General features: G+C 38.4%; 3 protein-coding genes across 3 annotated transcripts in view; 1 reads left to right on the top strand and 2 right to left on the bottom strand.

Annotated features, from left to right (window-relative positions):
* The window catches only part of LOC307148508 (utrophin-like), a 57,247-nt gene extending 54,569 nt beyond the window's left edge, over positions 1-2,678 (top strand). Inside the window, exon 19 of the mRNA XM_079854118.1 lies at positions 1,888-2,678. Coding sequence (XP_079710244.1) covers positions 1,888-1,893 — 6 coding nt within the window. The 3' untranslated portion in view covers positions 1,894-2,678. The remainder of the gene's footprint in view (positions 1-1,887) is intronic.
* Positions 2,679-3,902: 1,224 nt separating this feature from the next.
* Positions 3,903-10,627, bottom strand: fbxo30a (F-box protein 30a). The gene is made up of 3 exons (XM_079853981.1): positions 10,442-10,627; positions 6,124-8,194; positions 3,903-6,026 (listed from the first exon to the last, which is right to left on the bottom strand). The coding sequence occupies exons 2-3, from the start codon at positions 8,146-8,148 to the stop codon at positions 5,823-5,825; spliced, it is 2,229 nt and encodes a 742-aa protein (XP_079710107.1). The 5' UTR covers positions 8,149-8,194; positions 10,442-10,627; the 3' UTR covers positions 3,903-5,822.
* Positions 10,628-12,528: 1,901 nt separating this feature from the next.
* Positions 12,529-22,096, bottom strand: LOC307148272 (pancreatic secretory granule membrane major glycoprotein GP2). Its single transcript, XM_079853670.1, has 10 exons — positions 22,028-22,096; positions 21,471-21,808; positions 21,035-21,123; positions 20,846-20,950; positions 18,674-18,834; positions 18,249-18,384; positions 15,389-15,483; positions 14,712-14,880; positions 12,802-12,916; positions 12,529-12,723 (listed from the first exon to the last, which is right to left on the bottom strand). Exons 2-10 carry the CDS (start codon positions 21,550-21,552, stop codon positions 12,551-12,553), a joined length of 1,125 nt encoding a protein of 374 aa, XP_079709796.1. The 5' UTR covers positions 21,553-21,808; positions 22,028-22,096; the 3' UTR covers positions 12,529-12,550.
* Between the last annotated feature and the right edge of the window lie 805 nt (positions 22,097-22,901).

Below are 22,901 nucleotides of genomic sequence, written 5' to 3'. Positions count from 1 at the left end.
TATCTCAGGTCCATTAAATAATACTGTTACAACTTTTGATTTTAATAATGTAGTATAAAAACTTTTAAATTAACATTGACTTCAGAAGTGTTTTTCATTAATGAATAAACTAATGTTAACTAATGGAGCCATATTGTAAAGTGTTACCGAACAATAATAAAGAATCCAAACATTTTCAATCAAAATCTGTTACAAATATTCAGTTTCGTTTTCATGGACTTTTAGTTTATTTTCATCAGTCTCATGTTCCTTTGTTTGAATTTCCACCACTTCTTTGTCTCTATGGTTACTAACATGATTAGTTCGTTGTTTTCAGTTGTGTATCGTTAATTTACCTTGTTTGTGTTACTACTTAAGCATTATAAAAAATAAAATTGCCCCAAAACACACATTAATATACCATACTCTTAATTCATACATTATGTATACTAAGTACCATCTCCTCCAGGCCTGAACAATTCAGGAGCTTAATGGCCACAGTCACAAATGAATCTTTAGTTCTTTTTGTCCTGCTTGCAGGCACTCTAAATCGACGGCCTGATTGCAACGCCTGGAACTCAGTTCGTAGTGGATGGTCAACAGTACAAAGAATAACCGGAGCCTTCTTGAAAAATGTCAGAAGGACCAGTCTAATCAATACCAATGTTCTTCCCTGCTACCTTTACAAAGGCTACTTGGCCTGTTTTTGTAAGTCAAACTTAGAGTACCATACCATGAGTACCATACCATGCCACAATACAAAAGGAAAGGACAGATCCAATAAATTGTTTGTAAAACAGTATCATCATAGAAAGACAAGCTCTAAAAGATTTTAATTTCCTCAAAAAATACAACCTTTGTTGGAACCTTTTACAAACAATCAGACAATTGGGTTGGAAGCTCAACTTATTGTCAATGACCACCTCAACAATTTCAATGTCCAAACCTTTGATTGTTGTCATCAGAGGACTGGGTGGGGTCCTCCTATAATCAGTCACCATGTCCTTTGTTTTATTAACATTGAGCTGAAGAAAAAATCGATCGCACCATGACATAAAGTCCACAGATCCTGTGCCACAGTGCCTCAGATACTGTTTGTGGAGAAGACTCACAATCACGGAATCATCCACGTACTTTATAATATAACCGTTCTCATACTTACTCCGACAGTCATTGGTCAACAAAAGAGGTGAAAGACAGAAAGATAGAAAATCCCAAATCCACCCAAAAATATTGTGATCCAAGTTAAAAAGAGAAATACATTTCTCTGCCAACAAATGGGGCCATATTGTCTTAAAGGCCAAAGAAAAATCATAATAGTAGTCTAGAATGGGTGTTTGGTTTTTCCAAGTGTCTGAACAAACTATTTAAAGTAAGGTAATCTTTAGACTGCTGTAAAATTTCTCCCTTCAATACTTTTTTTTTTTTTTTTTTTGCACGTCTAACTATAAAGTATGCGATATTTGGATGCAGCAAATTAAAACATTATATGTTGCATCTGGATTGCATTCATACGAAACACATTCATTTTATAGTAGGCTATATACACTCACTGTAAAAAAAGAATAATAATAATTTTTTACAAGAAAATACTATTTCATTTTTTTTTTTTTTTTACCTTTCACAACTAATTCAGTGTTACTTGCCATTTCTTTGTAATTTGTTTGTGAATTTTACTTGCAGTTTCTAAATGAAAATTGTTTCAACATCAAATATTTTTCAGAGTAGAACATACTTTTAATGGTTGCAAAGTAATTACTTATTCAAAAGAAGTACATATTCAGAGAGAATGCGATTTAGGATGCAGTCTGTGAGTCAAATGTTTGCATGCAAAGACTGTGTTTTTTTGTGTGTTTTTTAAGTGTTCAGACTTAAGATTTAATCTAGTATCTACCCTCTTTCCTTTAGGACTGAGGATGTTTTTCTTGACTACACATGAGACTTGGCCTTCAATCAGATGAAAAAGTGGAGGCCTGGGATCTGAAGCTTGAGTTCTTTTTATACGATTTCATCTCACACCCCACACCGAGATGACTGTGTGACAGGACTTTCATCATTGCTGTCTTCTGCTTCTCAAAATGATAAGAGCTGGAGTCGACCGCAGTGCAGATGCATTTGTTTAACCATGAGCTGTTCGTTAGAGGATGACCGTACAGATCAGACCCCACGCCATTCCTCCCACAGAGACTGCCGTCATGCTTTAACGCCACTGATAAAAATGTACACAAACATGACAATCAGTTCTGAGCAATGCGAAGTCTGCTTTGTACCGTGTGCACCGTGGAAGGATTCTCAAAGATTTTTGCTTGCATTCATTTTTTTTAATGATATTTCTTTCCTGCTGTGTTTGACTTTGCACTGTTTTTCCACCTTGTTTTCAACAAGAATTAGAAAAAGAACCACCAAGTGGAGTGTCTCTTCCAATTCCATTGATATTGGATATGTAATAGATGTTTCCCATCTTTGTTCTGTAATATGATGACTGAAACAATATGATGTTATACATTTGTTTACTTACATATGATGCTATATTTCTATGCATCTTGTGCGTTTCTGTGTTGCAACAAATCTTTACGATTATATTGGAAATGCACTTGTTTGCTATTGGTCCTGTTGTGAAAATCTTCTGTCACCATTAAACTAAATTGGATTTGACTGGAAAATCTGCATTGTAATAAATAAATATATTTGTCTCAGACATTCCTTCTGTGTTTTCAATCAGATTTTGATCATTTAAATCATATTTAGGCCTCATTTAATTAAAAGATTTCTAATAAACAGTCTCAAACTCAACTGAATATCAATAGGCTAATACATGATTATTTAGGGATGTTTTGAACGGGATGATTCTCCTTTTGTTTGATTAGACTGCAGTTGCAATGCTACAAACAGTTTCTAAAACCAGGATGCTATTAAAGCTGCACCATATCTAAAGATAACATTTAATGTTCTGTTTTGTTTTACTTTTAGGAGACAATAGAAGATTTGTAATGCCTGTATATAACAAGGCTTGAGGAACCCTCATTCATTATGTAATTGGTAATTACTGCAGCCTATTTCATAATAGGCAAATTGTAATGCAAAGCAGATGTTGCTAACAAAAAAAGATCACTTCTTTCAGGATTAAACAGCTTCAAAAGCTCAAAAACCGGAGTTTTGTCAAATATATTAATCTTAGAAGATGTATATCACATTGCTGCTTCCAAAATGTTACATGCTTCTTTGTTAAGCTAAAGAAGCCTGGTGACGGTTGTGGTTGTATTACCCGTCTGTCTAAAACCCTCCTGAGATCTTTGCTGTAAAAGCCAATTTCCATTCGGTTACTGAAGCAGATGAGCCCCCTCAGACCTGGATCCGTTCAGGACATTCATCATGTTTTTTTTTCACCGGTTATGTGAATGTTTTGGCGCCGAGACGAAATTACTGAAAAAGAGGCTGCAAAGGAGAAGCAAAGTATTTTATAGAGGTATGGCCTCGTGAATGCTCTATTCAGAAGCAACTTTAATGAACATGTAGTTGCCTATTAAGTTTACAAATTGTGAGTTTCTCTCAGGAAATGTGCCGTATTACTGCGTTTTTTTATTCTCAATTACAGCAGCAGCACCACCTAGCGGTGAAAATCTTTACCAAACAAACAAAACAAAACAAAAAACCATTTGAGAGATTTTATTATAAAATTAGAGTCACATCATGCACTTAATCGATAAATGTGGATCCATTACTTATTATATTACTTTTAATATTTCAATGGTTACAAAACTGTCAAGTAGTGAAGCAAAGGATTATTCATCCATTACATGATAGATGTCAACCGGAAAAATTGATTTCTCTGCCAGCTTTGCTTAACGCTTTATTTGAAATCTTTGACACTTGGTTGGCTTGGCTGCATATCTGAAGCTTAAAAAAACAACACACCGGCAACCTGGAGTTCTTCAAACTTTATTAAATAATATTTTAAAAAATACAAATGATGAAACATGTGAAACAACTGTATGTTAAATAACCAAGATGGACAAAGTTTTTGATTTTTTACAATAGAAAAAGGGGGGTTGAGACAATGCATGAGTTCATGTGAAACCACAAATATGAAAACTAAATTACAAAAGTGTCAGGGTTTGGAGATGAGAGTGAATTGACTGTACACAAACTTTCAAAATAAAAAAATACAATCGAAACCACATAGTAAATAAACCAACAGAATCTTTTCCACAACTCTTCTTTGAGTCCCCTCATATAGTCCTCTCATGATATATGGCTGGAAAACCAAGAGTAAATATATGTAAATTAATTCAAACAATTCTTCAAAACCAAAAAATGGCTTCCACACTGTTTACGCAATATATGAATGCATTTTGTTCCTTTGGGGAAAAAATAATTCCAGAAAAAAACAACATGGTGCACATCAACTGATGTCAACTTTGATAAAGTCTTTAAAAATAAGCATTTTATGACTCTTCAGTTTTCAAAGATGCTAGAAGTAGATTATTCAGAAACAATGTTTCAGAATTATGCTCTATTTTCATCACTCAACACAAATATAAGGAAAGTCATACTCAATATTTGTAGAAAGCACATGGAGTAAAACAAATCACACAACTAATTCCTTAAAATAATCTCAGTTTAACCTAAAAACAAGGTTAATGAACTGAAACATTGTAACTGCACACCTGAAAAGACAGTAAAACTGAACAATAAACTCTTGTCTTGACTTTGTTAACAAATAAAAGTGGAAGAATCACAAGCTCAAATCAAGTTTTTCACAGATAAACTGTCTATAATGGCATGTGCTTTATGTTAAAACCCTGAGACAAAAAAAGTACATCTGCACATGCACCGTGTGCAACCAAAGAATCCTGACAGGCTACAACTGCAGTCTTGTACAGTACCTGTCCTGCAGGTTTTGTGCAGCGACTCACAATCAGGAAGATTGTAAAATGTAATTTGTCAATCAGCACATGCCATCAACATAGATCAAGCACATTTACATGTGTTTGTGTTTATGCTTTAAAAGACAGAGGATGACCACTGGAAGTGTTAAGTGTCAAGTACTATATATTGTACACAGCTAAAAACTCCATAAATGCTTCTTAGAGATGTTAGGTGTTAGTTCTGATAGACTGATGAAAAGGAAAAATGTCTAAGACTGTCTTTATAGACTTTAAAATCTATGAGAGAGAAATCAGGAGATTAAAATATACATCAGTGGTTCTTAACTGGTAGTTTGCAGATCTGTTTTGTGACAGCAGGGGGGAAAATAGACTTATAAAAGGTGGAATGCTTCCCATATCTTATGCTTTATATCCAATCAAACTGTATTTTGGAGCAAATTCATCTGTCAAATTAAATGCCAAAAAAGACTGTTTGCTTGATATTAATCCTCAAGGATTAAAACCATATAAGGTAAAAGAAAATATGAACAAGGCAACAGTAAATATGGGTTATACCCAATATTGTGTACAGTCATGTAAATTTGGGTCCAAAATAAAACTAGTTGAGAATCACTGATCTACATTATAGAAACACATGCATCCTGTATTCTTGATTTACAAAAATGCAGACAATGGTTTTCCATTTGGTCATCACCATTTAACAATTCAGTGTTTCTGGTTTGAAGCTACATATCTCAACAAAAGCAATGAATTTGTAAAAAAAGACTGAATATATTGTATCAAAAACACAAGACAGCACAACCATTATCAATACAACAGGTAGATATTGTTTCATCACTTTCAAAAGTGGTTTATTAAGTTGAGGCTCGTTTTAATGATTACGCTGCTGTTCACCAAAACACATAAGGCATGTCGTATTATAAAATGAAATCTTCCTCTGCATTTGATTACAGTCTATATCACTGGTTTAAGCACTGAGCGTAGTGAGCGTCCCTCTTTCGTAAGTTCTCTTGTGAAACTCATGCATGGGAGTGGGATTGCTTCTTCCCTCCTTGTTATCATGTTAAACTTGCACGTCTTGAGGTGGTCAGCCATGCTGGAAATGTTAGCAAACTTCCACTCGTTCACAGTGTCAAACGCTGTGCTAAACCGCCACACCTAAAACCAAAAAACATCAACAAATTAGATTGTAAAAAAAAAAAAAGAGAATAGATTTTTATGCTTGGTGTTTTAAGACTGAATACTCTTTGATTACCTTGTCTGTAATCTGCCAGGATGAGGTTCCATCAGCTCGTTTTGTCTTATCCCAGAGCAGGACCACCATGCCACGGGATTGAAGAAGAGTGGCACACACGTCCCTCATAGTGCAAGACACTCTGGAGAGTTGGCACAGGCTAAAGCCGTCCAGGAAGCTTGCAATGTGCTGCAGTAACTCAAAGGGCAGGTCACTAAGGTGGTCACAGTGGGACCTAAACTGGCAGGTGTCAGTTCTGGATAGAGGCTCATTGGGACAAGCTGCTAACCCAGGTAGCACTCCAAATGAGCCCAGGTGTCGGTCATGGATTATTCTGAAACCTTGTACCGAAGGGCAGAACCTTCTTTGCGAGTAGGTGCATCCATAGTATGCCAACGGGCACCTTTGCTCCATCCAACCATTAAGTCCAGCATGGATGTCCCCATGGACGTTCTTAAAATGGGAAGAAAACTCATCCCTGCGAAACAACTGTCCGCATACAAAGGTGAACATTGAACGCTGTTTGGTCTGATAGCGAGCCACACATTCCAGAACAAGGTCTAATCTGAGGGTGTGGAATGGACTGGGGTTGGAGAGTTGTGGACTGGCATGGTCACAGGCAGATGCTGAGGCGATGTCACCTACCATGGTGCTGGTAGCCAGTATTGCAGAAGGGAAGGAGAAGGTCTGTGTGCCAAAGTCAATACGATACCCGTCTACAAAGCGGCTGTCCGAGATGCTCCTACCTCCGGGTGAGTCCCCCAAACAAAAGAGCAAGGCAGCAGTGATGAGGTCAACGCCATGGAGACCCATTGGATCATCCGCCACCTCAAGGTCTGACGTGTCCACCGCCTTGTCCTCCATCTTGGCTTTGAATAAATAGTGGTCGGATAACAGAGTCCTTCGACCGTTGATTGTAAACAAGTTCATGCCCCTGAGTACCTGGAGATTGTCCAACTTGCGCTCCAGCCATCGGTCCTCAATTCTGAAAGGCAAATGGTGCAGAACATTGCTGCGCATCAGGTTAGGTAGAGGGATGGGCAAAGGAAGAGGTAGTTGGGGCAAGTGGGCCATTTCTGGATCTTGTGCTAAAACAGGTATGGAATGATCAGGTAAAACCTGCCTAATGTTTGAAGAACCATTGACCCTTTCAAGTCTGACCTGGTTGTCACCATCCCCTTCATTATGAAGTCCATTGAGTTCTATCCCACCATTCATGTCACCTTCTTCTTCGGAAGATTCACCGCATCCACTGGTCTCCAACCAATCATCTCCTTCGTCTTCAGGGTCTACTGGAAAAGGACAGTCAGCTCCACCTACCGCTCCCAGATCGGAATCTGAATCAGTGTCACTTTCTTTCGTTGCGTCGTTACTAATGTCTTCATCGCCATTACTGACACCGTCGCAAGCTCCATTCTGTTCCTCACCATTGGGATTGTTCACAACTGAGTCAATATTCTTTGCACTACGGAGAATGTCCAAAGTGGCAGCAAAGCTTCTACTGTTTTCCACTGAAGCTGTGTAAGGTCCACCATATGGTTCCTCGTCCATTTCAATCAATTCATTTTCCGGGTCCAATTCCTGGGCACTGGAATTGTCCTGATTTTGCTCTTTCAGAGCTTTTGTCACAGTGGTCACCATTTTAAGTGACTCCAGCAACATTCGCTGATCCTGAAGGGCCAAAGCCATGTCCAGCTGCTCCACGTCAAAAACCTCCTTACTTAAGTTCTCGTAGGACTTGCGATCTGTGTAACTCACTGGCCATCGATTCCATTCCATGGTGCAACACACAACACTGGCTGGGCATGTTTCAAGGTGCTGTGCCATTTTGACCCTGGCAAGGGTAAACGGACATCCGAATCCACGGTTCAAACAGGGGACTCTTTCGTATGGACACAGTAAGCGGTGTTCATTCAGTTTGCATGAGTGGAATACCGCCCCACACACAAGAGGGCAACCCATGAGGTCACAGGAAATGCTGGCCTCCGGTCTTATCATACATCGGCGGTTGACACATTTCAGGCAATGGATATGAAGCTCCTCCATTGAAAATATTAGTGAGTTGCTTGACACAGAGAGGCTACGGCAAACACTGTGGAAGAAAAGAAAACAGACCGTTAGACCTGATCTTATTTTGGATACCCATGTGGGGTGTCTTTGTATTCAACATCACATGGCTTAACATCTATGCATGCCATTCATGTGGAAAGTTACACCGTCTCCTAAAAGGGATAAGTGTAAATCAGAATCAGTTGACCTCTCGCAGTGTGTTTACCAAATTACTAAACCATTGCATTGCCATTTCACAACTCTCCTAATGTTGCACAGTCACGCCGGTTCTTCGAGGACTGAGATGGAACACGACCACTTGTTTCTGAACGGTATGTTACAGGAATCAGACATGGCTTACACTCAAAAGAAACACTTCCATAAAGATCTTGCAATGTAATTTAAGAAGCTTCTCTCTTTCCAACATGACAGGGCTTGACTGGACATAGGCTATGCAGTTAGACTCAGCCGGCATGACCTACATGCAAACTGTCTGAGTCAGTTGGGGGGGGGGGGGGTGCTTTGAATTAACGAGCTGACTTTCCACATAGTCCTCGTAATTCCAGCTTGGCATAAACATTGTGAAATATTTGTGTACAATGCCGGCGTGTCATCCTGCCACATGTCTTGTGATGGCTTCTTTTGAAACAGCAAAACACTTCTGAGGATGTCTTTTGAACACTTAGGTGTTTGGTATCTAGTGCTCATGTGGAATATAATATAGTTGCACAAGCAATCGCTCAGAAGTACTTACAACAGACAGCATGCTTTCAGAATGTTAAAATTATCCCAAACATGACATGACTTGAGGATTTCAGTCTTAGTGGGGCTCAAAGATACACGTAGAGAAGTAGGCTACATTTTTGTGCAAGAACTTATTGGTCTGTTGAAACTTGCACAACTCACAATTATTAGCCATTTTTGTTTATTAGCAGACATATGTTGATGCATATATGCAGCGTATATTGATGCATATCAGAAACAGGCTCATTTGGTTGCATTTTATTTTGTGTTTTATTTTCTATTCCAGTAATTCACAAAATAAATTCAATCCAATTGGAATTGGAATAGGTTAATTTTAAGCATGTAGCTAATAATAAACAAAAAATAATTGTCAAGTGGAGCGCAAATAGAAATATAATACATTTTCGAATGACATTCAAGTAATGTGACAATTCATGATGAACTACACACAGAAACGTTAATGTCTTCCAACAAAAAAGACTGACGCTTAAATGAATCACCTTACTGCATTAAAATAAAACATGACAGAAATATAACTGTTACATAATAATAATAATACACGTTATTCTTAATATAAAATTCGGATGGGGTGCATTCCATGAAACAAGATAGGCTAATGATAGAGAACCTTATCACAACCCAAAGTGGAGAAAGGACAAATATTTTTAAAAATTTAAAATATTTGAATATTCCTTAAAATATTTAGAATTATATTATTAATTCCATTCTACCCTGCTTCTGCTTGAGGTGTAGGCTATGTGATGTGTATTGAGCTATACTGTAAATGACATGGAAAAACAGATCATTGAACAGTTTAGTAGAACTCATTATTTTTATTACAACAACTCATTTGCCAAAAGTGATAGCTGACAGCAGAGTAAATCATCTCTTGAGCCATAAAGGGTCTAGAACCTGTGGCTCTTAATCCTCCTACCCTTAGGAAAATTAACCATGGATTTTCTACAAATAAAACCAAAATGAATAGCCTATCTAGTTAAACCATGATAACCACAGATTAATATGACATGACTTATACAGTTATCCTATACAGACATGATCCTAAATATGAAAACACGAAATGTTTCCCAAATATGACATGATACCAAACATACAGATGCATTGAACTCAATCCGGTCAAACTCCTGATGCAACCTGATGCAGCTTTTGTTGTTGTTCCTAAACTGGTGCATAACGACTTAACAACATGAACCTGAGATTACCATGATCAACTATAGATCAATAATCAACGATTAAACGCAAATGAACCATCCTCATAACGTTACATCTTTATGTTTATAGTATGACAGGTCAATGTTTTCATTTGTTAAACTGACAAACACAAAGCTTTTTAGCATTAGCTGGTTAGCCGCGAACTGCAGGATAATATAATAAACGACACACATAACGTTACGTAATTAATAAACATCGTAGATTGACAAACATATATCATGTTAAACTGAGGGAAAGATACATATTTTGCCATTTTAATAGCGACCGGAGCCGGTGAGGAAACTAGTCAAAGTAAACAGACATGAAAGTGTCTTACCGTCAATCTGTGACGAGTCTTCAGTAGTTTGACAGTTGACAGTAACGTGTTTAATTAATTAATTATTATTATTTCATCGAGTATAATGACAGAGACGATGTTTTCACTGCAGTCTGTCCGTTTTTCTGTTGAAATCTGTGTCTCACTGTACTGATATACTGAAGTGAAGTGAGGCCCTAGATGGGCGGAGACTAAACAGTCACACACAAACAAAAAGTACCATGATAATACCACGATGGGGTGAACTTGATTTCACCAAGTGCAACATGTTCCTGGATCAACATCTTTGTTGATCCTGGAACAACATTCCAATCAACCAGTCAGATTTGAGGGACAAGTTTACAGTTTATGTCAAGTTTAGGCTTACAATCAGGGTTATGCTTCTACATCAGTGTTTTTCACCTATAATTTCCATCTGATTTTAGGGATAAATTATGGGTAGGTTTAGGGGTAGGGATAGGGATAGGAGGACTACATTTTTGGACAGGAATGTTGACCAAAATATGTTGACCAGTCCCAGGAACATGTTACACTTGGCAAAATCATGATGACCCTATGCTGGTGTTCATTTCCCAAAAGCATGGTTGGCCAACTATGATCACAATTTCCATTGAAGTCTATTGGTAATGACGGAACTTGCAACCATAGTTGCCTTAGGGAAACACATCCCTGTTAAGATACTACCATAGTTTTCAGTATTTTGGAGTAGGCTACCATGTAAATAGCATCATATAGTATATCAAAGCACCCCACGTCATATTAACTGTACCAATGTCCTATATTGTTTTTATTGTTTTATTCAGTCCCTTCAGGTCTGAAGCTGTTATCATAGACACAATGTTTTTCATACTTATTTGAAATAATTATTTATCTTAACCGTTAACCCTATAGCCCTAACCCCCACAGACACCTGTTGATATCAGTAGATTTAAGACAAAATATGATTTGGCTGATTTATAGTGAGGACCACTTCAAATGTCCTTAGAAGTTGTTTGCAACATGTTTCAGAAAATTGTTGAAATTAACACATTGCCTACTGTATCTTTTCACTTATGCTCTTAACTGAGTGTCATCATTGTTAAATGTTGGGGAGAAATTTTTAAAACCTGTCCTGGTGGTCATTCATTCATGCAACTATGGCAATGGCAGTTTTTAAATGTGTTTAGGGTACTTTTTATTTATTTATTACAAATACAATAGTTTGCTTTGTTAAAACCATTAGATTGATCTAACTAATGAACTAATGCTTTACCAATATTAATGCAAAGTCATGCATGTTTAAAATCGGATAATTATTATACAAATATCAGCTCTTTTGGTTTCTAAGCAAATACTGTAGTCAAAACATACTTAATGTTGTACAGTCACCCTCAAAAAAGTATTTCACTTAAGTCACACTTAAAACTAAACAAATGTCATTGCATTAGATAACTAAATATCAAACTAAGGTAAAAAACAGTATGTGACAAAAAAAGTATGTCCGAATTCACAGTTCTCATGAAAGAGTAAGCAAAAAGTACCCGGATGACCTACTACTTCCAACGAGATTCTTAAATGTGCATACGATGGACACTTTACTATCCCATAAGGCCACAGGAAAGGATTTGTGAATGACAGTGAAACGAAGTAACTGATGCTGGTTGGTCAAATGATAATGACAACATTGCGAATGTAGTATGTCTGGATTATATTCATAATACACACATTCATACTATATAGAACATACTTTTTTAGCGGTCTTATTTTATTCAAAATAAGTACCTACTCAAGAGAGTATGTGATTTCGGACGCAGCCTAAGATCTAGAGAATTTCTTTTCACTGAATTTCCCTTTATCTTTGAATCAGCTGGAGGTGATGTTTAGATGTATGAAGTCAGTTCTGATCCACTGATGTTTCAAAACCATAAAGTGCCTCAATAAACCAATTTGAACAGTATATTTGTAGTAAGTAAGCTGTTGGAAATTCAAAAAGCATTTTATTTATTTGTTAATTTATTTCACAATAAAAGACAAAAAGAACAACTACGATAAAATGCACTACAGGTTAGCAGACAACACTTTGAAATTGAACAAATTTCATACAGCACTGTGCGTATATGAGATCCTAGGTTAGCTGGCCACCTCTGAGATATGGTGGATGTTGGAGAGGGTGAGTTGGGCCTCTCGGGTCGGATACGAGTTTCTGCTCTGCAGCCAGAGTTTCCCAAAAACTCCTGTGATGACAATCAGGACGAACAGCAGACCAGCCAACACAAAGGTTTCGACAGAGGGCATATCTGAACCTGGAAGAGGATATGTTCAAATAGACAATAAAAACAGGTCTGAGCACATCGATAAGTATGGTAGTTTATAAGACTTACTCAGACTAGTATTGTCCATGTTAGCTTTGAGCCTTCTGATTGGTCCGTATGACACCGTGTGAGACGATGCAACATCCCTGCGAGTCCGTACTGATACATCTTCAGCAGAGCAGTTCTGTAATCCAAGGGTTTAAAGTTACTAAGATTCACACAATGTTTCTCAACTAATAAATTTTTTCACCCATGTGCATGTTTTTTTTTTTTTTTCTGTGGAAAAAAAGGCCAGAAGAAGTATATAAGGCCCAAAAAGTATATAAAGAGCAGGATTTCAGACTCTAGAAGACTTGGTATATGTACACCAATCATATGGACTTCTTTTATGGTACTTTATAGTACTTTAATGGTGGGTTCTTTACTCAACGCAATTGACACCATCTTCTCGACGAGAAGCTTGGGTTCGGGGGAACCTGACTGCCCTGCCGGAACGTTCGCAGCTGGCTACACGATGGACGCGTGGGAGAGGTGGCGGGTCGTGTGTCTGGCGGCTCTTTCCGTGGAGGACATTGAAGATATCTACCTATTCGGAACCATGATAACAGGCTTTCTGCTGTTTGGATTAGGCGTTGCCCTGGTTTATCGAGGAATTAAGAAGACGGTGACAGCTGTCCAAAACCCCACAAGGCTGCCCGTCATGATTGAAGCAGTGGGCAGAGCTGTCAGCACTCAGACTGTGACTATGAACCACAATATGGATAACATCATGGAGAAGCTCACAGCTTTGCAAAGGCAAATGGATTGTTTCGGAGACCAAAATGGACCAGGAGCTGTGTAAATTGGAATCTCGTCCCAAGACCAAACAACCCCAATCCTATCTGCTTTCGGCCCTCCTCAACCAGCACTGGCCTTGGCCGAGGCTGCTGTTGAAACAACAACTCCAAAGGAAGAGCATTGCAGTGAGACGCTCTTGCGTTCCTTCCCTCATTCCCCACAGACACCTGCTGATTGTTGACTCTGTCTGGGACCTGATCAAGGTTGTCTCCATGGCAATTGCTGTGTATCGCTATGACAATCCTGCGGACTGAGGCACCTAGATTATGATGCCAGGCGTAGCGACTCTCCAGGCCTACACATACACAAACTCTTACATATATACAGATATGCAATCACCCACGCCACCCCCCATCCCTCGCCTTCGACGCTTTGTACCACCAGTCTGACAGGCGGGTCTGTGACCAGCGCCGAGAATGGCTGCAGGACCGGATGGCTGCTTGCCTGTGCTGGGTTACCTCCATCCCCCACTCCCCTCCCCTGTTGCAAGTCTTGTGTGTTCATGTTGTGTACTGATTATGTGCTAATGTTGCTGAGGTGATTTTTTTACTGTTCCCAAACTGTACTCCTTAAAGGAGCATAGTCTGGGGGTTGCCTTTTTTTTCTCCTCACCTCTCCTCATGTTATGCTGTATTTTTTTCCTCAATGCTCTGTCTTCCTGTCCTGTCTACCTCCTTGTCATATTGTATGTATGTTTGTATGGACAGGTTGATGGCTAATTTCGCTGGTACTTGTGACTAAGTGACAATAAAGGCTACTACTACTACTACTACTACATTGTTACAAAAAAAAGTGTCCGTTTCCACAAAAATATTAAGCATAACAACTGTTTACAAAATTTATTATAATAATAAGAAGAAATGTTTCTTGCGCAGCAAATCAGTATAATAGAATGATTTCTGAAGGATCATGTGACACTGAAGACTGGAGTAATGATGCTGAAAATTCAGCTTTGCATCACAGGAATATATTATTTAAAATAAATATTGCAATAGAAAATGGTGATTTTAAATTGTAACATAATATTTCAAAATATTACAGTTTTTACTGTACTTTTAATCAAATGAATGCTGCCTTGGTGAGCAGAAAAGACTTATATCAAAATCAGACTGAATGGTAAATAGGTGTCAGCAAGGACTCACAGGCTGGCACACTCCTCCTGTGTTATGACAGATCTGGACATTGCAGTGCAGGAAAACATCTGTGTAGGAGCTGCCAACAAACTTGAACATTTGTATCCTGAACAGAGCTTCCGGTCCTTGACCGTTCTTCATCACGGCTAATGTCTGGTCATTCCATAACACTGGACAGCTGATGTGGAGAGAAATATTGGCAGTATGATATTTGTACTCAAGGAATGATATTTAAATTGGACCTGTTTTCTCTATTGTTCCTAGAAATGACATGCTTCATAGCTTTTCCCTGGTGGAGAATCTCTCTGGGTAGTCAAGGATAAGCACAGCTGTTAAACTGAAATGCACACGGCCACAGACTGTCATCACATGACTGAAGTCACATACTTTATTTAGTCATCCACTCCTTTAGCAACGGTTTCAACGGCGTGCCGCGTGTCTCAACAACATCCTTTCACACTACTGGTTATTTGACTGAATGAAGCACTTACAACACGAGACAAGGAGTAATGAAGCTGTGAAGGAGGGCATTTTACACAGGGCACAATAGAAGGGAGTTAATGAACAAAATTTGTTTTTAAATCACTTAAGTTAAATGCCTGGTTCAAAAAAAAAGCTCATGTCAAACATATTAAAAATGAACGGCTGCATTAGAAAATGTTGACTGAATTGATTATGTCACAGACCTGTCCCTGATAAAGTTGTATTGAATGTTGCTGTAAGGGTCTTTGGTTGGTGTGGCCCAACATCTCTCAACTCTCAGAAACAGATTTGCTGGAACCTGCAAGAAAAAAAGTCCAGAAAGCTTCATTAGCACATTTAAAGATGTGACTCCATTGTCTGCTTGTAACCAGATACACAGAATATGTCCCTGCATCTTACAAAAGCAAAGGCGGTACATTAATCGTACATTCTGTCCACAGCTCATAGGATCATAGCGTTTTTAATGAGGGAACTTTGTTTGGCATGTTTAATTTGTGCTTCAAAGTAGTTTGCGTGACTTTTCACATTACATCTTTTATTTATACATTTGATGATAGGTAGAATGATAGATAGAAGTTAAGATAGAACAATAGATAGAATGATAAATAGAATGATATACAGACAGACAGATAGACAGATAGATAGATAGATAGATAGATAGATAGATAGATAGACAGACAGATAGATAGACAGACAGACACAGCAAATAGAACAATTGACAGACAGACAGACAGATATAGATAGATAGATAGATAGAGCGAATAGAACGATAGACAAACAGACAGACAGATAGATTTAATGCCAGACTGAATGGCAGACAGACAGATAGATGAATAGATAGAGCAAATAGAACGATTGACAGACAGACAGACAGACAGATAGACAGATAGATAGATAGACAGAAATAACGATAGACAAACAAACAGACAGATATATTTAACGCCAGACTGAACGGCAGACAGATAGACAGACGGATTAGATAGATAGATAGATAGATAGATAGATAGATAGATAGATAGATAGATACAGTGGGGAGAACAAGTATTTGATGCACTGCCGATTTTGCAGGTTTTCCCACTTACAAAGCATGTAGAAGTCTGTAATTTTTATCATAGGTACACTTCAACTGTGAGAGACGGAATCTAAAACAAGAATCCAGAAAATCACATTGTATGATTTTTAAGTAATTAATTTGCATTTTATTGCATGACATAAGTATTTGATACATCAGAAAAGCAGAACTTAATATTTGGTACAGAAACCTTTGTTTGCAATTACAGAGATCATACGTTTCCTGTAGTTCTTGACCAGGTTTGCACACACTGCAGCAGGGATTTTGGCCCACTCCTCCATACAGACCTTCTCTAGACCCTTCAGGTTTCGGGGCTGTCGCTGGGCAATACGGACTTTCAGCTACCTCCAAAGATTTTCTATTGGGTTCAGGTCTGGAGACTGGCTAGGCCACTCCAGGACCTTGAGATGCTTCTTACGGAGCCACTCCTTAGTTGCCCTGGCTGTGTGTTTCGAGTCGTTGTCACGCTGGAAGACCCAGCCACGACCCATCTTCAATGCTCTAACTGAGGGAAGGAGGTTGTTGGCCAAGATCTCGCGATACATGGCTCCATCCATCCTCCCCTCAATATGTTGCAGTCGTGCTGTCCCCTTTGCAGAAAAGCATCCCCAAAGAATGATGTTTCCACCTCCATGTTTCACGATTGGGATGGTGTTCTTGGGGTTGTACTCATCCTTCTTCTTCCTCCAAACACGGCGAGTGGAGTTTAGACCAAAAAGCTCTATTTTGTCTCATCTGACCACATGACCTTCTCCCATTCCTCCTCTGGATCATCCAGATGGTCATTGGCAAACTTCAGATGGGCCTGCCCTGGACATGCGCTGGCTTGAGCAGGGGGACCTTGCGTGCGCTGCAGGATTTTAATCCATGACGGCGTAGTGTGTTACTAATGGTTTTCTTTGAGACTGTAGTCCCAGCTCTCTTCAGGTCATTGACCAGGTCCTGCCGTGTAGTTCTGGGCTGATCCCTCACCTTCCACATGATCACCATGAGGTGAGATCTTGCATGGCGCCCCAGACCGAGGGAGATTGACCGTCATCTTGAACTTCTTCCATTTTCTAAAAATTGCGCCAACAGTTGTTGCCTTCTCACCAAGCTGCTTGCCTATTGTCCTGTAGCCCATCCCAGCCTTGTGCAGGTCTACAATTTTATCCCTGAGGTCCTTACACAGTTCTCTGGTCTTGGCCATTGTGGAGAGGTTGGAGTCTGTTTGATTGAGTGTGTGGACAGGTGTCTTTTATACAGGTAACAAGTTCAAACAGGTGCAGTTAATACAGGTAATGAGTGGAGAACAGGAGGGCTTCTTAAAGAAAAACTAACAGGTCTGTGAGAGACGGAATTCTTACTTGTTGGTAGGTGATCAAATACTTATGTCATGCAATAAAATGCAAATTAATTATTTAAAAATCATACAATGTGATTTTCTGGATTTTTGTTTTAGATTCCATCACTCAGTTGAAGAGTACCTATGATAAAAATTACAGACCTCTACATGCTTTGTAAGTAGGAAAACCTGCAAAATCGGCAGTGTATTAAATACTTGTTACCTGTGTATCAAATACTTGTTACCTATAGATAGATAGATAGATAGACAGATAGATAGATAGAACGATAGACAAACAGACAGACAGACAGATAGATTTAACGCCAGACTGAACGGCAGACAGACAGACAGACAGACAGACAGATAGACAGATAGACAGATAGATAGACAGATAGATAGACAGATAGATAGACAGATAGATAGATAGATAGATAGGTAGACAGACAGACAGACAGATAGATAGATAGATAGATAGATAGATAGATAGATAGATAGAGAGACAGATCTTTTAACCTAAACAAAATGACTAATGAAAGCAAAGCTCTGTTCATCTGAAAACAAAGAACTATAGTCCTCAACTGCAGCATAAAGAAAACGCACGGCATCTGTCATGAAAGCCCTCAGTAGCTTGTAGTTTGTAATGTCACCTATTCTTCTCGACACACACCATGTAAACTTTGACATAGATGTTGTCCTCAAGTGTGAGGGAAGGAACAGTGGTCCATTTATCCAGAAACTCTTCATCTTTATAGAGCAGCATAGAGACGGAGAAATTTCCATCCTCAGTGTTTAGAGTGATTGTCCTGTGGGGCAGAGAATGTTAAAAGGCTCATTGAACAGGCTGAAAGGTTCGCTTAATGAATATTGAAGGAAACTCTTGAGTTGGACCCCAGGGCAGTCTTTTGTTACCATTAGCTTTCTTTATTGTGTTTACATACAAACAAACAATTAGTGAGGGGGGCTCAGCCTTTTTAAGCTTGGAAAAACAGTGATAATTAAAGCCATTACTACTGGAGTCTCAGACAGGCCGAGCTACGAAATAAAAGTTGCAGACTTAATTAACTGGTGATGTCATAACTAGACAAAGCTCACCTGACATCCACTCTGATCAAATTTTCCCCGTTTTGCTGCTGGACCATGTAGTTTATGGGGTATCGGCACCCAAACGTGATGTTGATGTAGCTTCTGGTGATGACATCCGTTTCGTTGTTACGGATCGTGTTGGTGAACATGATGTGAGTATCATCCGATGCCTGGGGAAAAAATACTTTTAATGATGGAGTAAGTAAGAACATCCATCCATCCGTCTGTCATTCTTTCTATCCATCTATCTATCCGTCCATCCATCCATCCATCCATCCATCCATCCATCCATCTATCTATCTATCCATCCATCTATCCATGGATGGATGGATAGATACGATAGATAGATGGATAGATAGATAGATACGATGGATGGATAGATGGATGGATAGGATAAGATTGGATGGATGGATAGATAGATAGATTCATCCATCCATCCATCTATCCATCCATCCATCCGTCTATCATTCTTTCTATCCATCTATCTATCTGTCCGTCCGTCCGTCCGTCCGTCCGTCCATCTATCTATCTATCTATCTATCTATCTATCTATCTATCTATCTATCTATCTATCTATCGTATCCATCCATCCATCCATCCATCCATCCATCCATCCATCCATCCATCCAACCATCCAACCATCCATCTATCTATAGTATCCATCCATCCATCCATCCATCCATCCATCCATCCATCCATCCATCCATCCATCCATCCATCCATCCATCCATAACAAGGCATATATTAACTTTTCAGAGTCTAAATAAGCTTCAAACTTCAAGTTTATTCAAAGTATCAAAGTATTCAAACTACATACGGGCTAAATAGCCATCAGATCATCAAATAACTAATCTTCTTTAAAATTACAGACAAGGCTAACCAATATTCAAATGAAGGAACATTCATTTGAATATTGGTTAGCCTTGTCTGTAATTTTAAAGCCGTATGAAGAAGATTAGTTGTTTTGATACAATTGCAAAACAACTCTTGAGTTTAATAACGTCTGGGTGACATTCACAAGCCAATAAAATGTGAGAAGTTAAAGGGCGACACAAGGAAACAACGTGCTATAGAATGGGCCAAACTGCCCCCTACCACATCCGGTAAAACAAAGTTTATTGCCCTTTTATTTCCCTGACGATTACAAACACACCTCCTGATTCAGTAAAACAATCATCGTCATGACATCATCAAATGTTTGTGTTATTTTCTTCACATCTTTTAGTTTGAATCAATCCTTGCATGCACTGAGAGCAGAAAACTGCCCCCAGATTCAATTCTCAAAAGCAGCTGATTTCAACAACCAATGATTTTATTTTGCTAAACCAAAAACGCCCTTCTTTGACCAGCGAGTTTGAAAAAAGCCTGTAAAAATACTAAAGGGGGAGAAGGAGGGAATTTGTCCCCTCTCAAAGCCGTGTTAACCTTTTACTGGCTTTACAAAAAAAAAAGTCTGGAGAATCCTGAGAGAGGTTCTCAACGATACTCGTGGTCTCAAGTACAGATTTATGCCTTGCCAGAGTGAAGCTTGTCCTCTGGGGTTGTTGTAGCGCTGTTTGAGGCTGGCTGTATAGGGCAGAATAAAAGGACGACTATAAAGTACGACACTGAATTATGGCCGGCTTATTCACCACGGCTGAAAACACAGTAATCATTTCCATATAAATCAGGATAATTTAGAGCCGCATGGCTGTTTGCCCTCCCCTCCGAGCTCTCTGAAAGGACTAGCCAGCCAATTTGGAGGGAAACGAACAACACTTTGCATTTGCATATTGAAAAAATAATGAAATAAATTAAATTATTCCTAAAAAGGAAATCAAACCCTCACGGTTGTCACTTATTACAATGCACATAATTATGAACACGCTTGAGACGTATAGCATTTGATTATTCGATTTTTTTTAGAAGGTCTATTCTATGAATAAAGCACACGGTCACCTTTCAGCCTATGAAGGGATTGTAAAATAAGGAAATTTACTGTTTGTATTTTTAGGTTTAACAGCCCAAAAGAGGCCCAATTTGCAGTTTGTCTTAATGCAACAAGTGTTTACAACCTTTTTAAGAGGCTTTAATGTTCTGACATCAATTTGTAATTGGCTGAGGACGTTCCCCAGTCCTCGGGATTGTCTGAAGCGGTTTTATGATTATACGTAATGCCTTGACAACACTAATGAGGATTACCATAATAGTACCGCAGTCTGTGAGGTTTGTCTTGATGCTGAAGACATAGTCGTTCCCAACCTCAACACCTCGACAGTCAGGATCATTCAGTTGCAAATCCCAAATCTGAGCAGAAATGACAGTGGAAAGTTTAATTCAAGTTCAAGAATGAATTATTTGTGAAATAAATGGTATATGGCATGAGCGTACGTAAACAGGTGGCTCTTTGTTGAGAAAAAACACACTAGGGATGATAACTTGCATCTGATCATTGTTGCAAATGACAGTCTCGTTGAGTTCTAGGACAAAATAGAAAGGAATGTTTAAATATTAGCATATTTTATAATACATAATATATAATAATGGCAATGGTACATGCTTAAGTGCTGCAAAAGAAAAAAATACTAAAACAAAACAAAGAATACTATCCAAATATATATATATATTATATAAACACTTTGAAATAACATTTTACATTTTAAAATATAAATATATTATACATAAAATAGTGCATTTTTAGCTCTTTTAAGGTTTCTTTTACTAAAATTTGCCAACATGTATATCCCAAATCCAAACTGGTTTATATGCATGTAATAATAAAACTGCATTTGAATATTTCTCTAAGCAGGTGTTTGACTAGACTTACCTTTTTCTTCAAACTGCACAGCAGATGTTACTGTCCATATTGAGAGCAAAGAAAATGTGAGCGCCAGAGTAACAGGTGTCATCCTTGAAGCAGATTCTTTCTGGCTTCTTCTCTCCTGAAATTTAGTTCCGTCTTCGGCCCTTTCCACCAAATCTTCTCGGCGATCACCTCGACTAGCTGTCAGATCCAGACTCTCTCCAGCCGTTCAAATCACAGCTCTAATGAAGTGGGAACCTCCAGTTGCTTTGGAACAGCGGCTTGAATGATGTCCACACCAACAATGAGATTCCACACATGAATAGGACAAGCTGGGGGGAGTCCAAGGTAACACCGACCAACTAGATTTCAGGCAAAAGCAGAAAAAAATACTACTAACAACCCACTTAGCAGACACCGCACTACATGTCTCAGTGCGTTGGTCGACAAGGAGTTTGTTTGTCATGCAAAGGGAACAGAGGTACAGGGGCAGTGTCTTGTTTTATCTCACTCTTTTGTCAGTATAGGTTTTTAAAGGGCATGGCAAACGCTTTACTGTTTCGGGAACCCCAACGACTCACTTGAAAAGAAATCCAATCAGACTGAGTCAAGGGCAGTTCAGTGACACCTTTGCAATGGAGTTGATGTTTTTAAGACTGTTTGGACAGAGAAAGAGGTCAGTCGTTTAACCTTGTGAGGGAGATTTTCAAATGTTAGATGGTAAAATGCTAAATGATGGCATTGCAGTCAACAGGGTTTCTGCAGGTTTTAAGACTTAAATGTAAGACTTTTTCCAAGACCTTTTTATGACCAAGTAAAGAATATTTAAGGAAAAAATTGAAGGGATATTCTCTATGTTCTCGAAAGGTAAATGTCTAGGGAGAAACACGAATTGCATTAGCAACACTTTAGAGTTTTAAAACACAAATTCCAACAGATATCCATTACTTTTTAATTCATTTTCCAAAATAAAAATAAAAATGAATATCTTGAATAAATCTGCTCTCAACCACTAGAATATGGACATAACTTTCACTGTTTCTTCTGATCACACGGCAAAAAAAGTGATGTTCTTCCTCAGTATTTTTCAGTGCATTGTCCAAAGATTCTTAAATCAAGATGCATTTACTGGAGACATAATATGACTATGACAATGAATATGAAGTCTTTCAAAACGAAGTGAGTTTTGCTTAAAACAAGAACAAATACTGTATATGCCAAATGGTTCCGAAAAAACACCTTAATTCAAAGGGAAACTCATTAACAGATATTTGTTCATGTTTTAAGCATGAAATCGCTTCATTTTGTTTTTCAAGACTTCATTTGCATCTCAAGTAAACGTATGAAAAATGTTTCGATATTTGTATTGGAAAACAGGACAAAAACACTGAGGAAGATAAGATATACATTTTTTGCAATGTTTTTGCAAACATTTAATGCCATAACTTTATGAAT

Source organism: Squalius cephalus, assembly GCF_949319135.1.
Source record: "Squalius cephalus genome assembly, chromosome: 20".
Taxonomy (NCBI): Eukaryota; Metazoa; Chordata; class Actinopteri; order Cypriniformes; family Leuciscidae; genus Squalius; species Squalius cephalus.
This window is presented reverse-complemented; position numbering and strand designations above follow the sequence as displayed.

Excerpts from the sequence above, each read along its gene's own strand:
- LOC307148272 (XM_079853670.1), bottom strand. The coding sequence starts at position 21,552 with ATGACACCTGTTACTCTGGCGCTCACATTTTCTTTGCTCTCAATATGG. Across the intron at positions 15,484-18,248 it reads TCTATGTCAAAGTTTACATG|GTTCCAGCAAATCTGTTTCT; the intron begins GTGTGTGTCGAG and ends TTTTTCTTGCAG. Across the intron at positions 14,881-15,388 it reads TACAACTTTATCAGGGACAG|CTGTCCAGTGTTATGGAATG; the intron begins GTCTGTGACATA and ends TCTCCACATCAG.
- fbxo30a (XM_079853981.1), bottom strand. The coding sequence starts at position 8,148 with ATGGAGGAGCTTCATATCCATTGCCTGAAATGTGTCAACCGCCGATGT. Across the intron at positions 6,027-6,123 it reads CCTGGCAGATTACAGACAAG|GTGTGGCGGTTTAGCACAGC; the intron begins GTAATCAAAGAG and ends TTTTGGTTTTAG.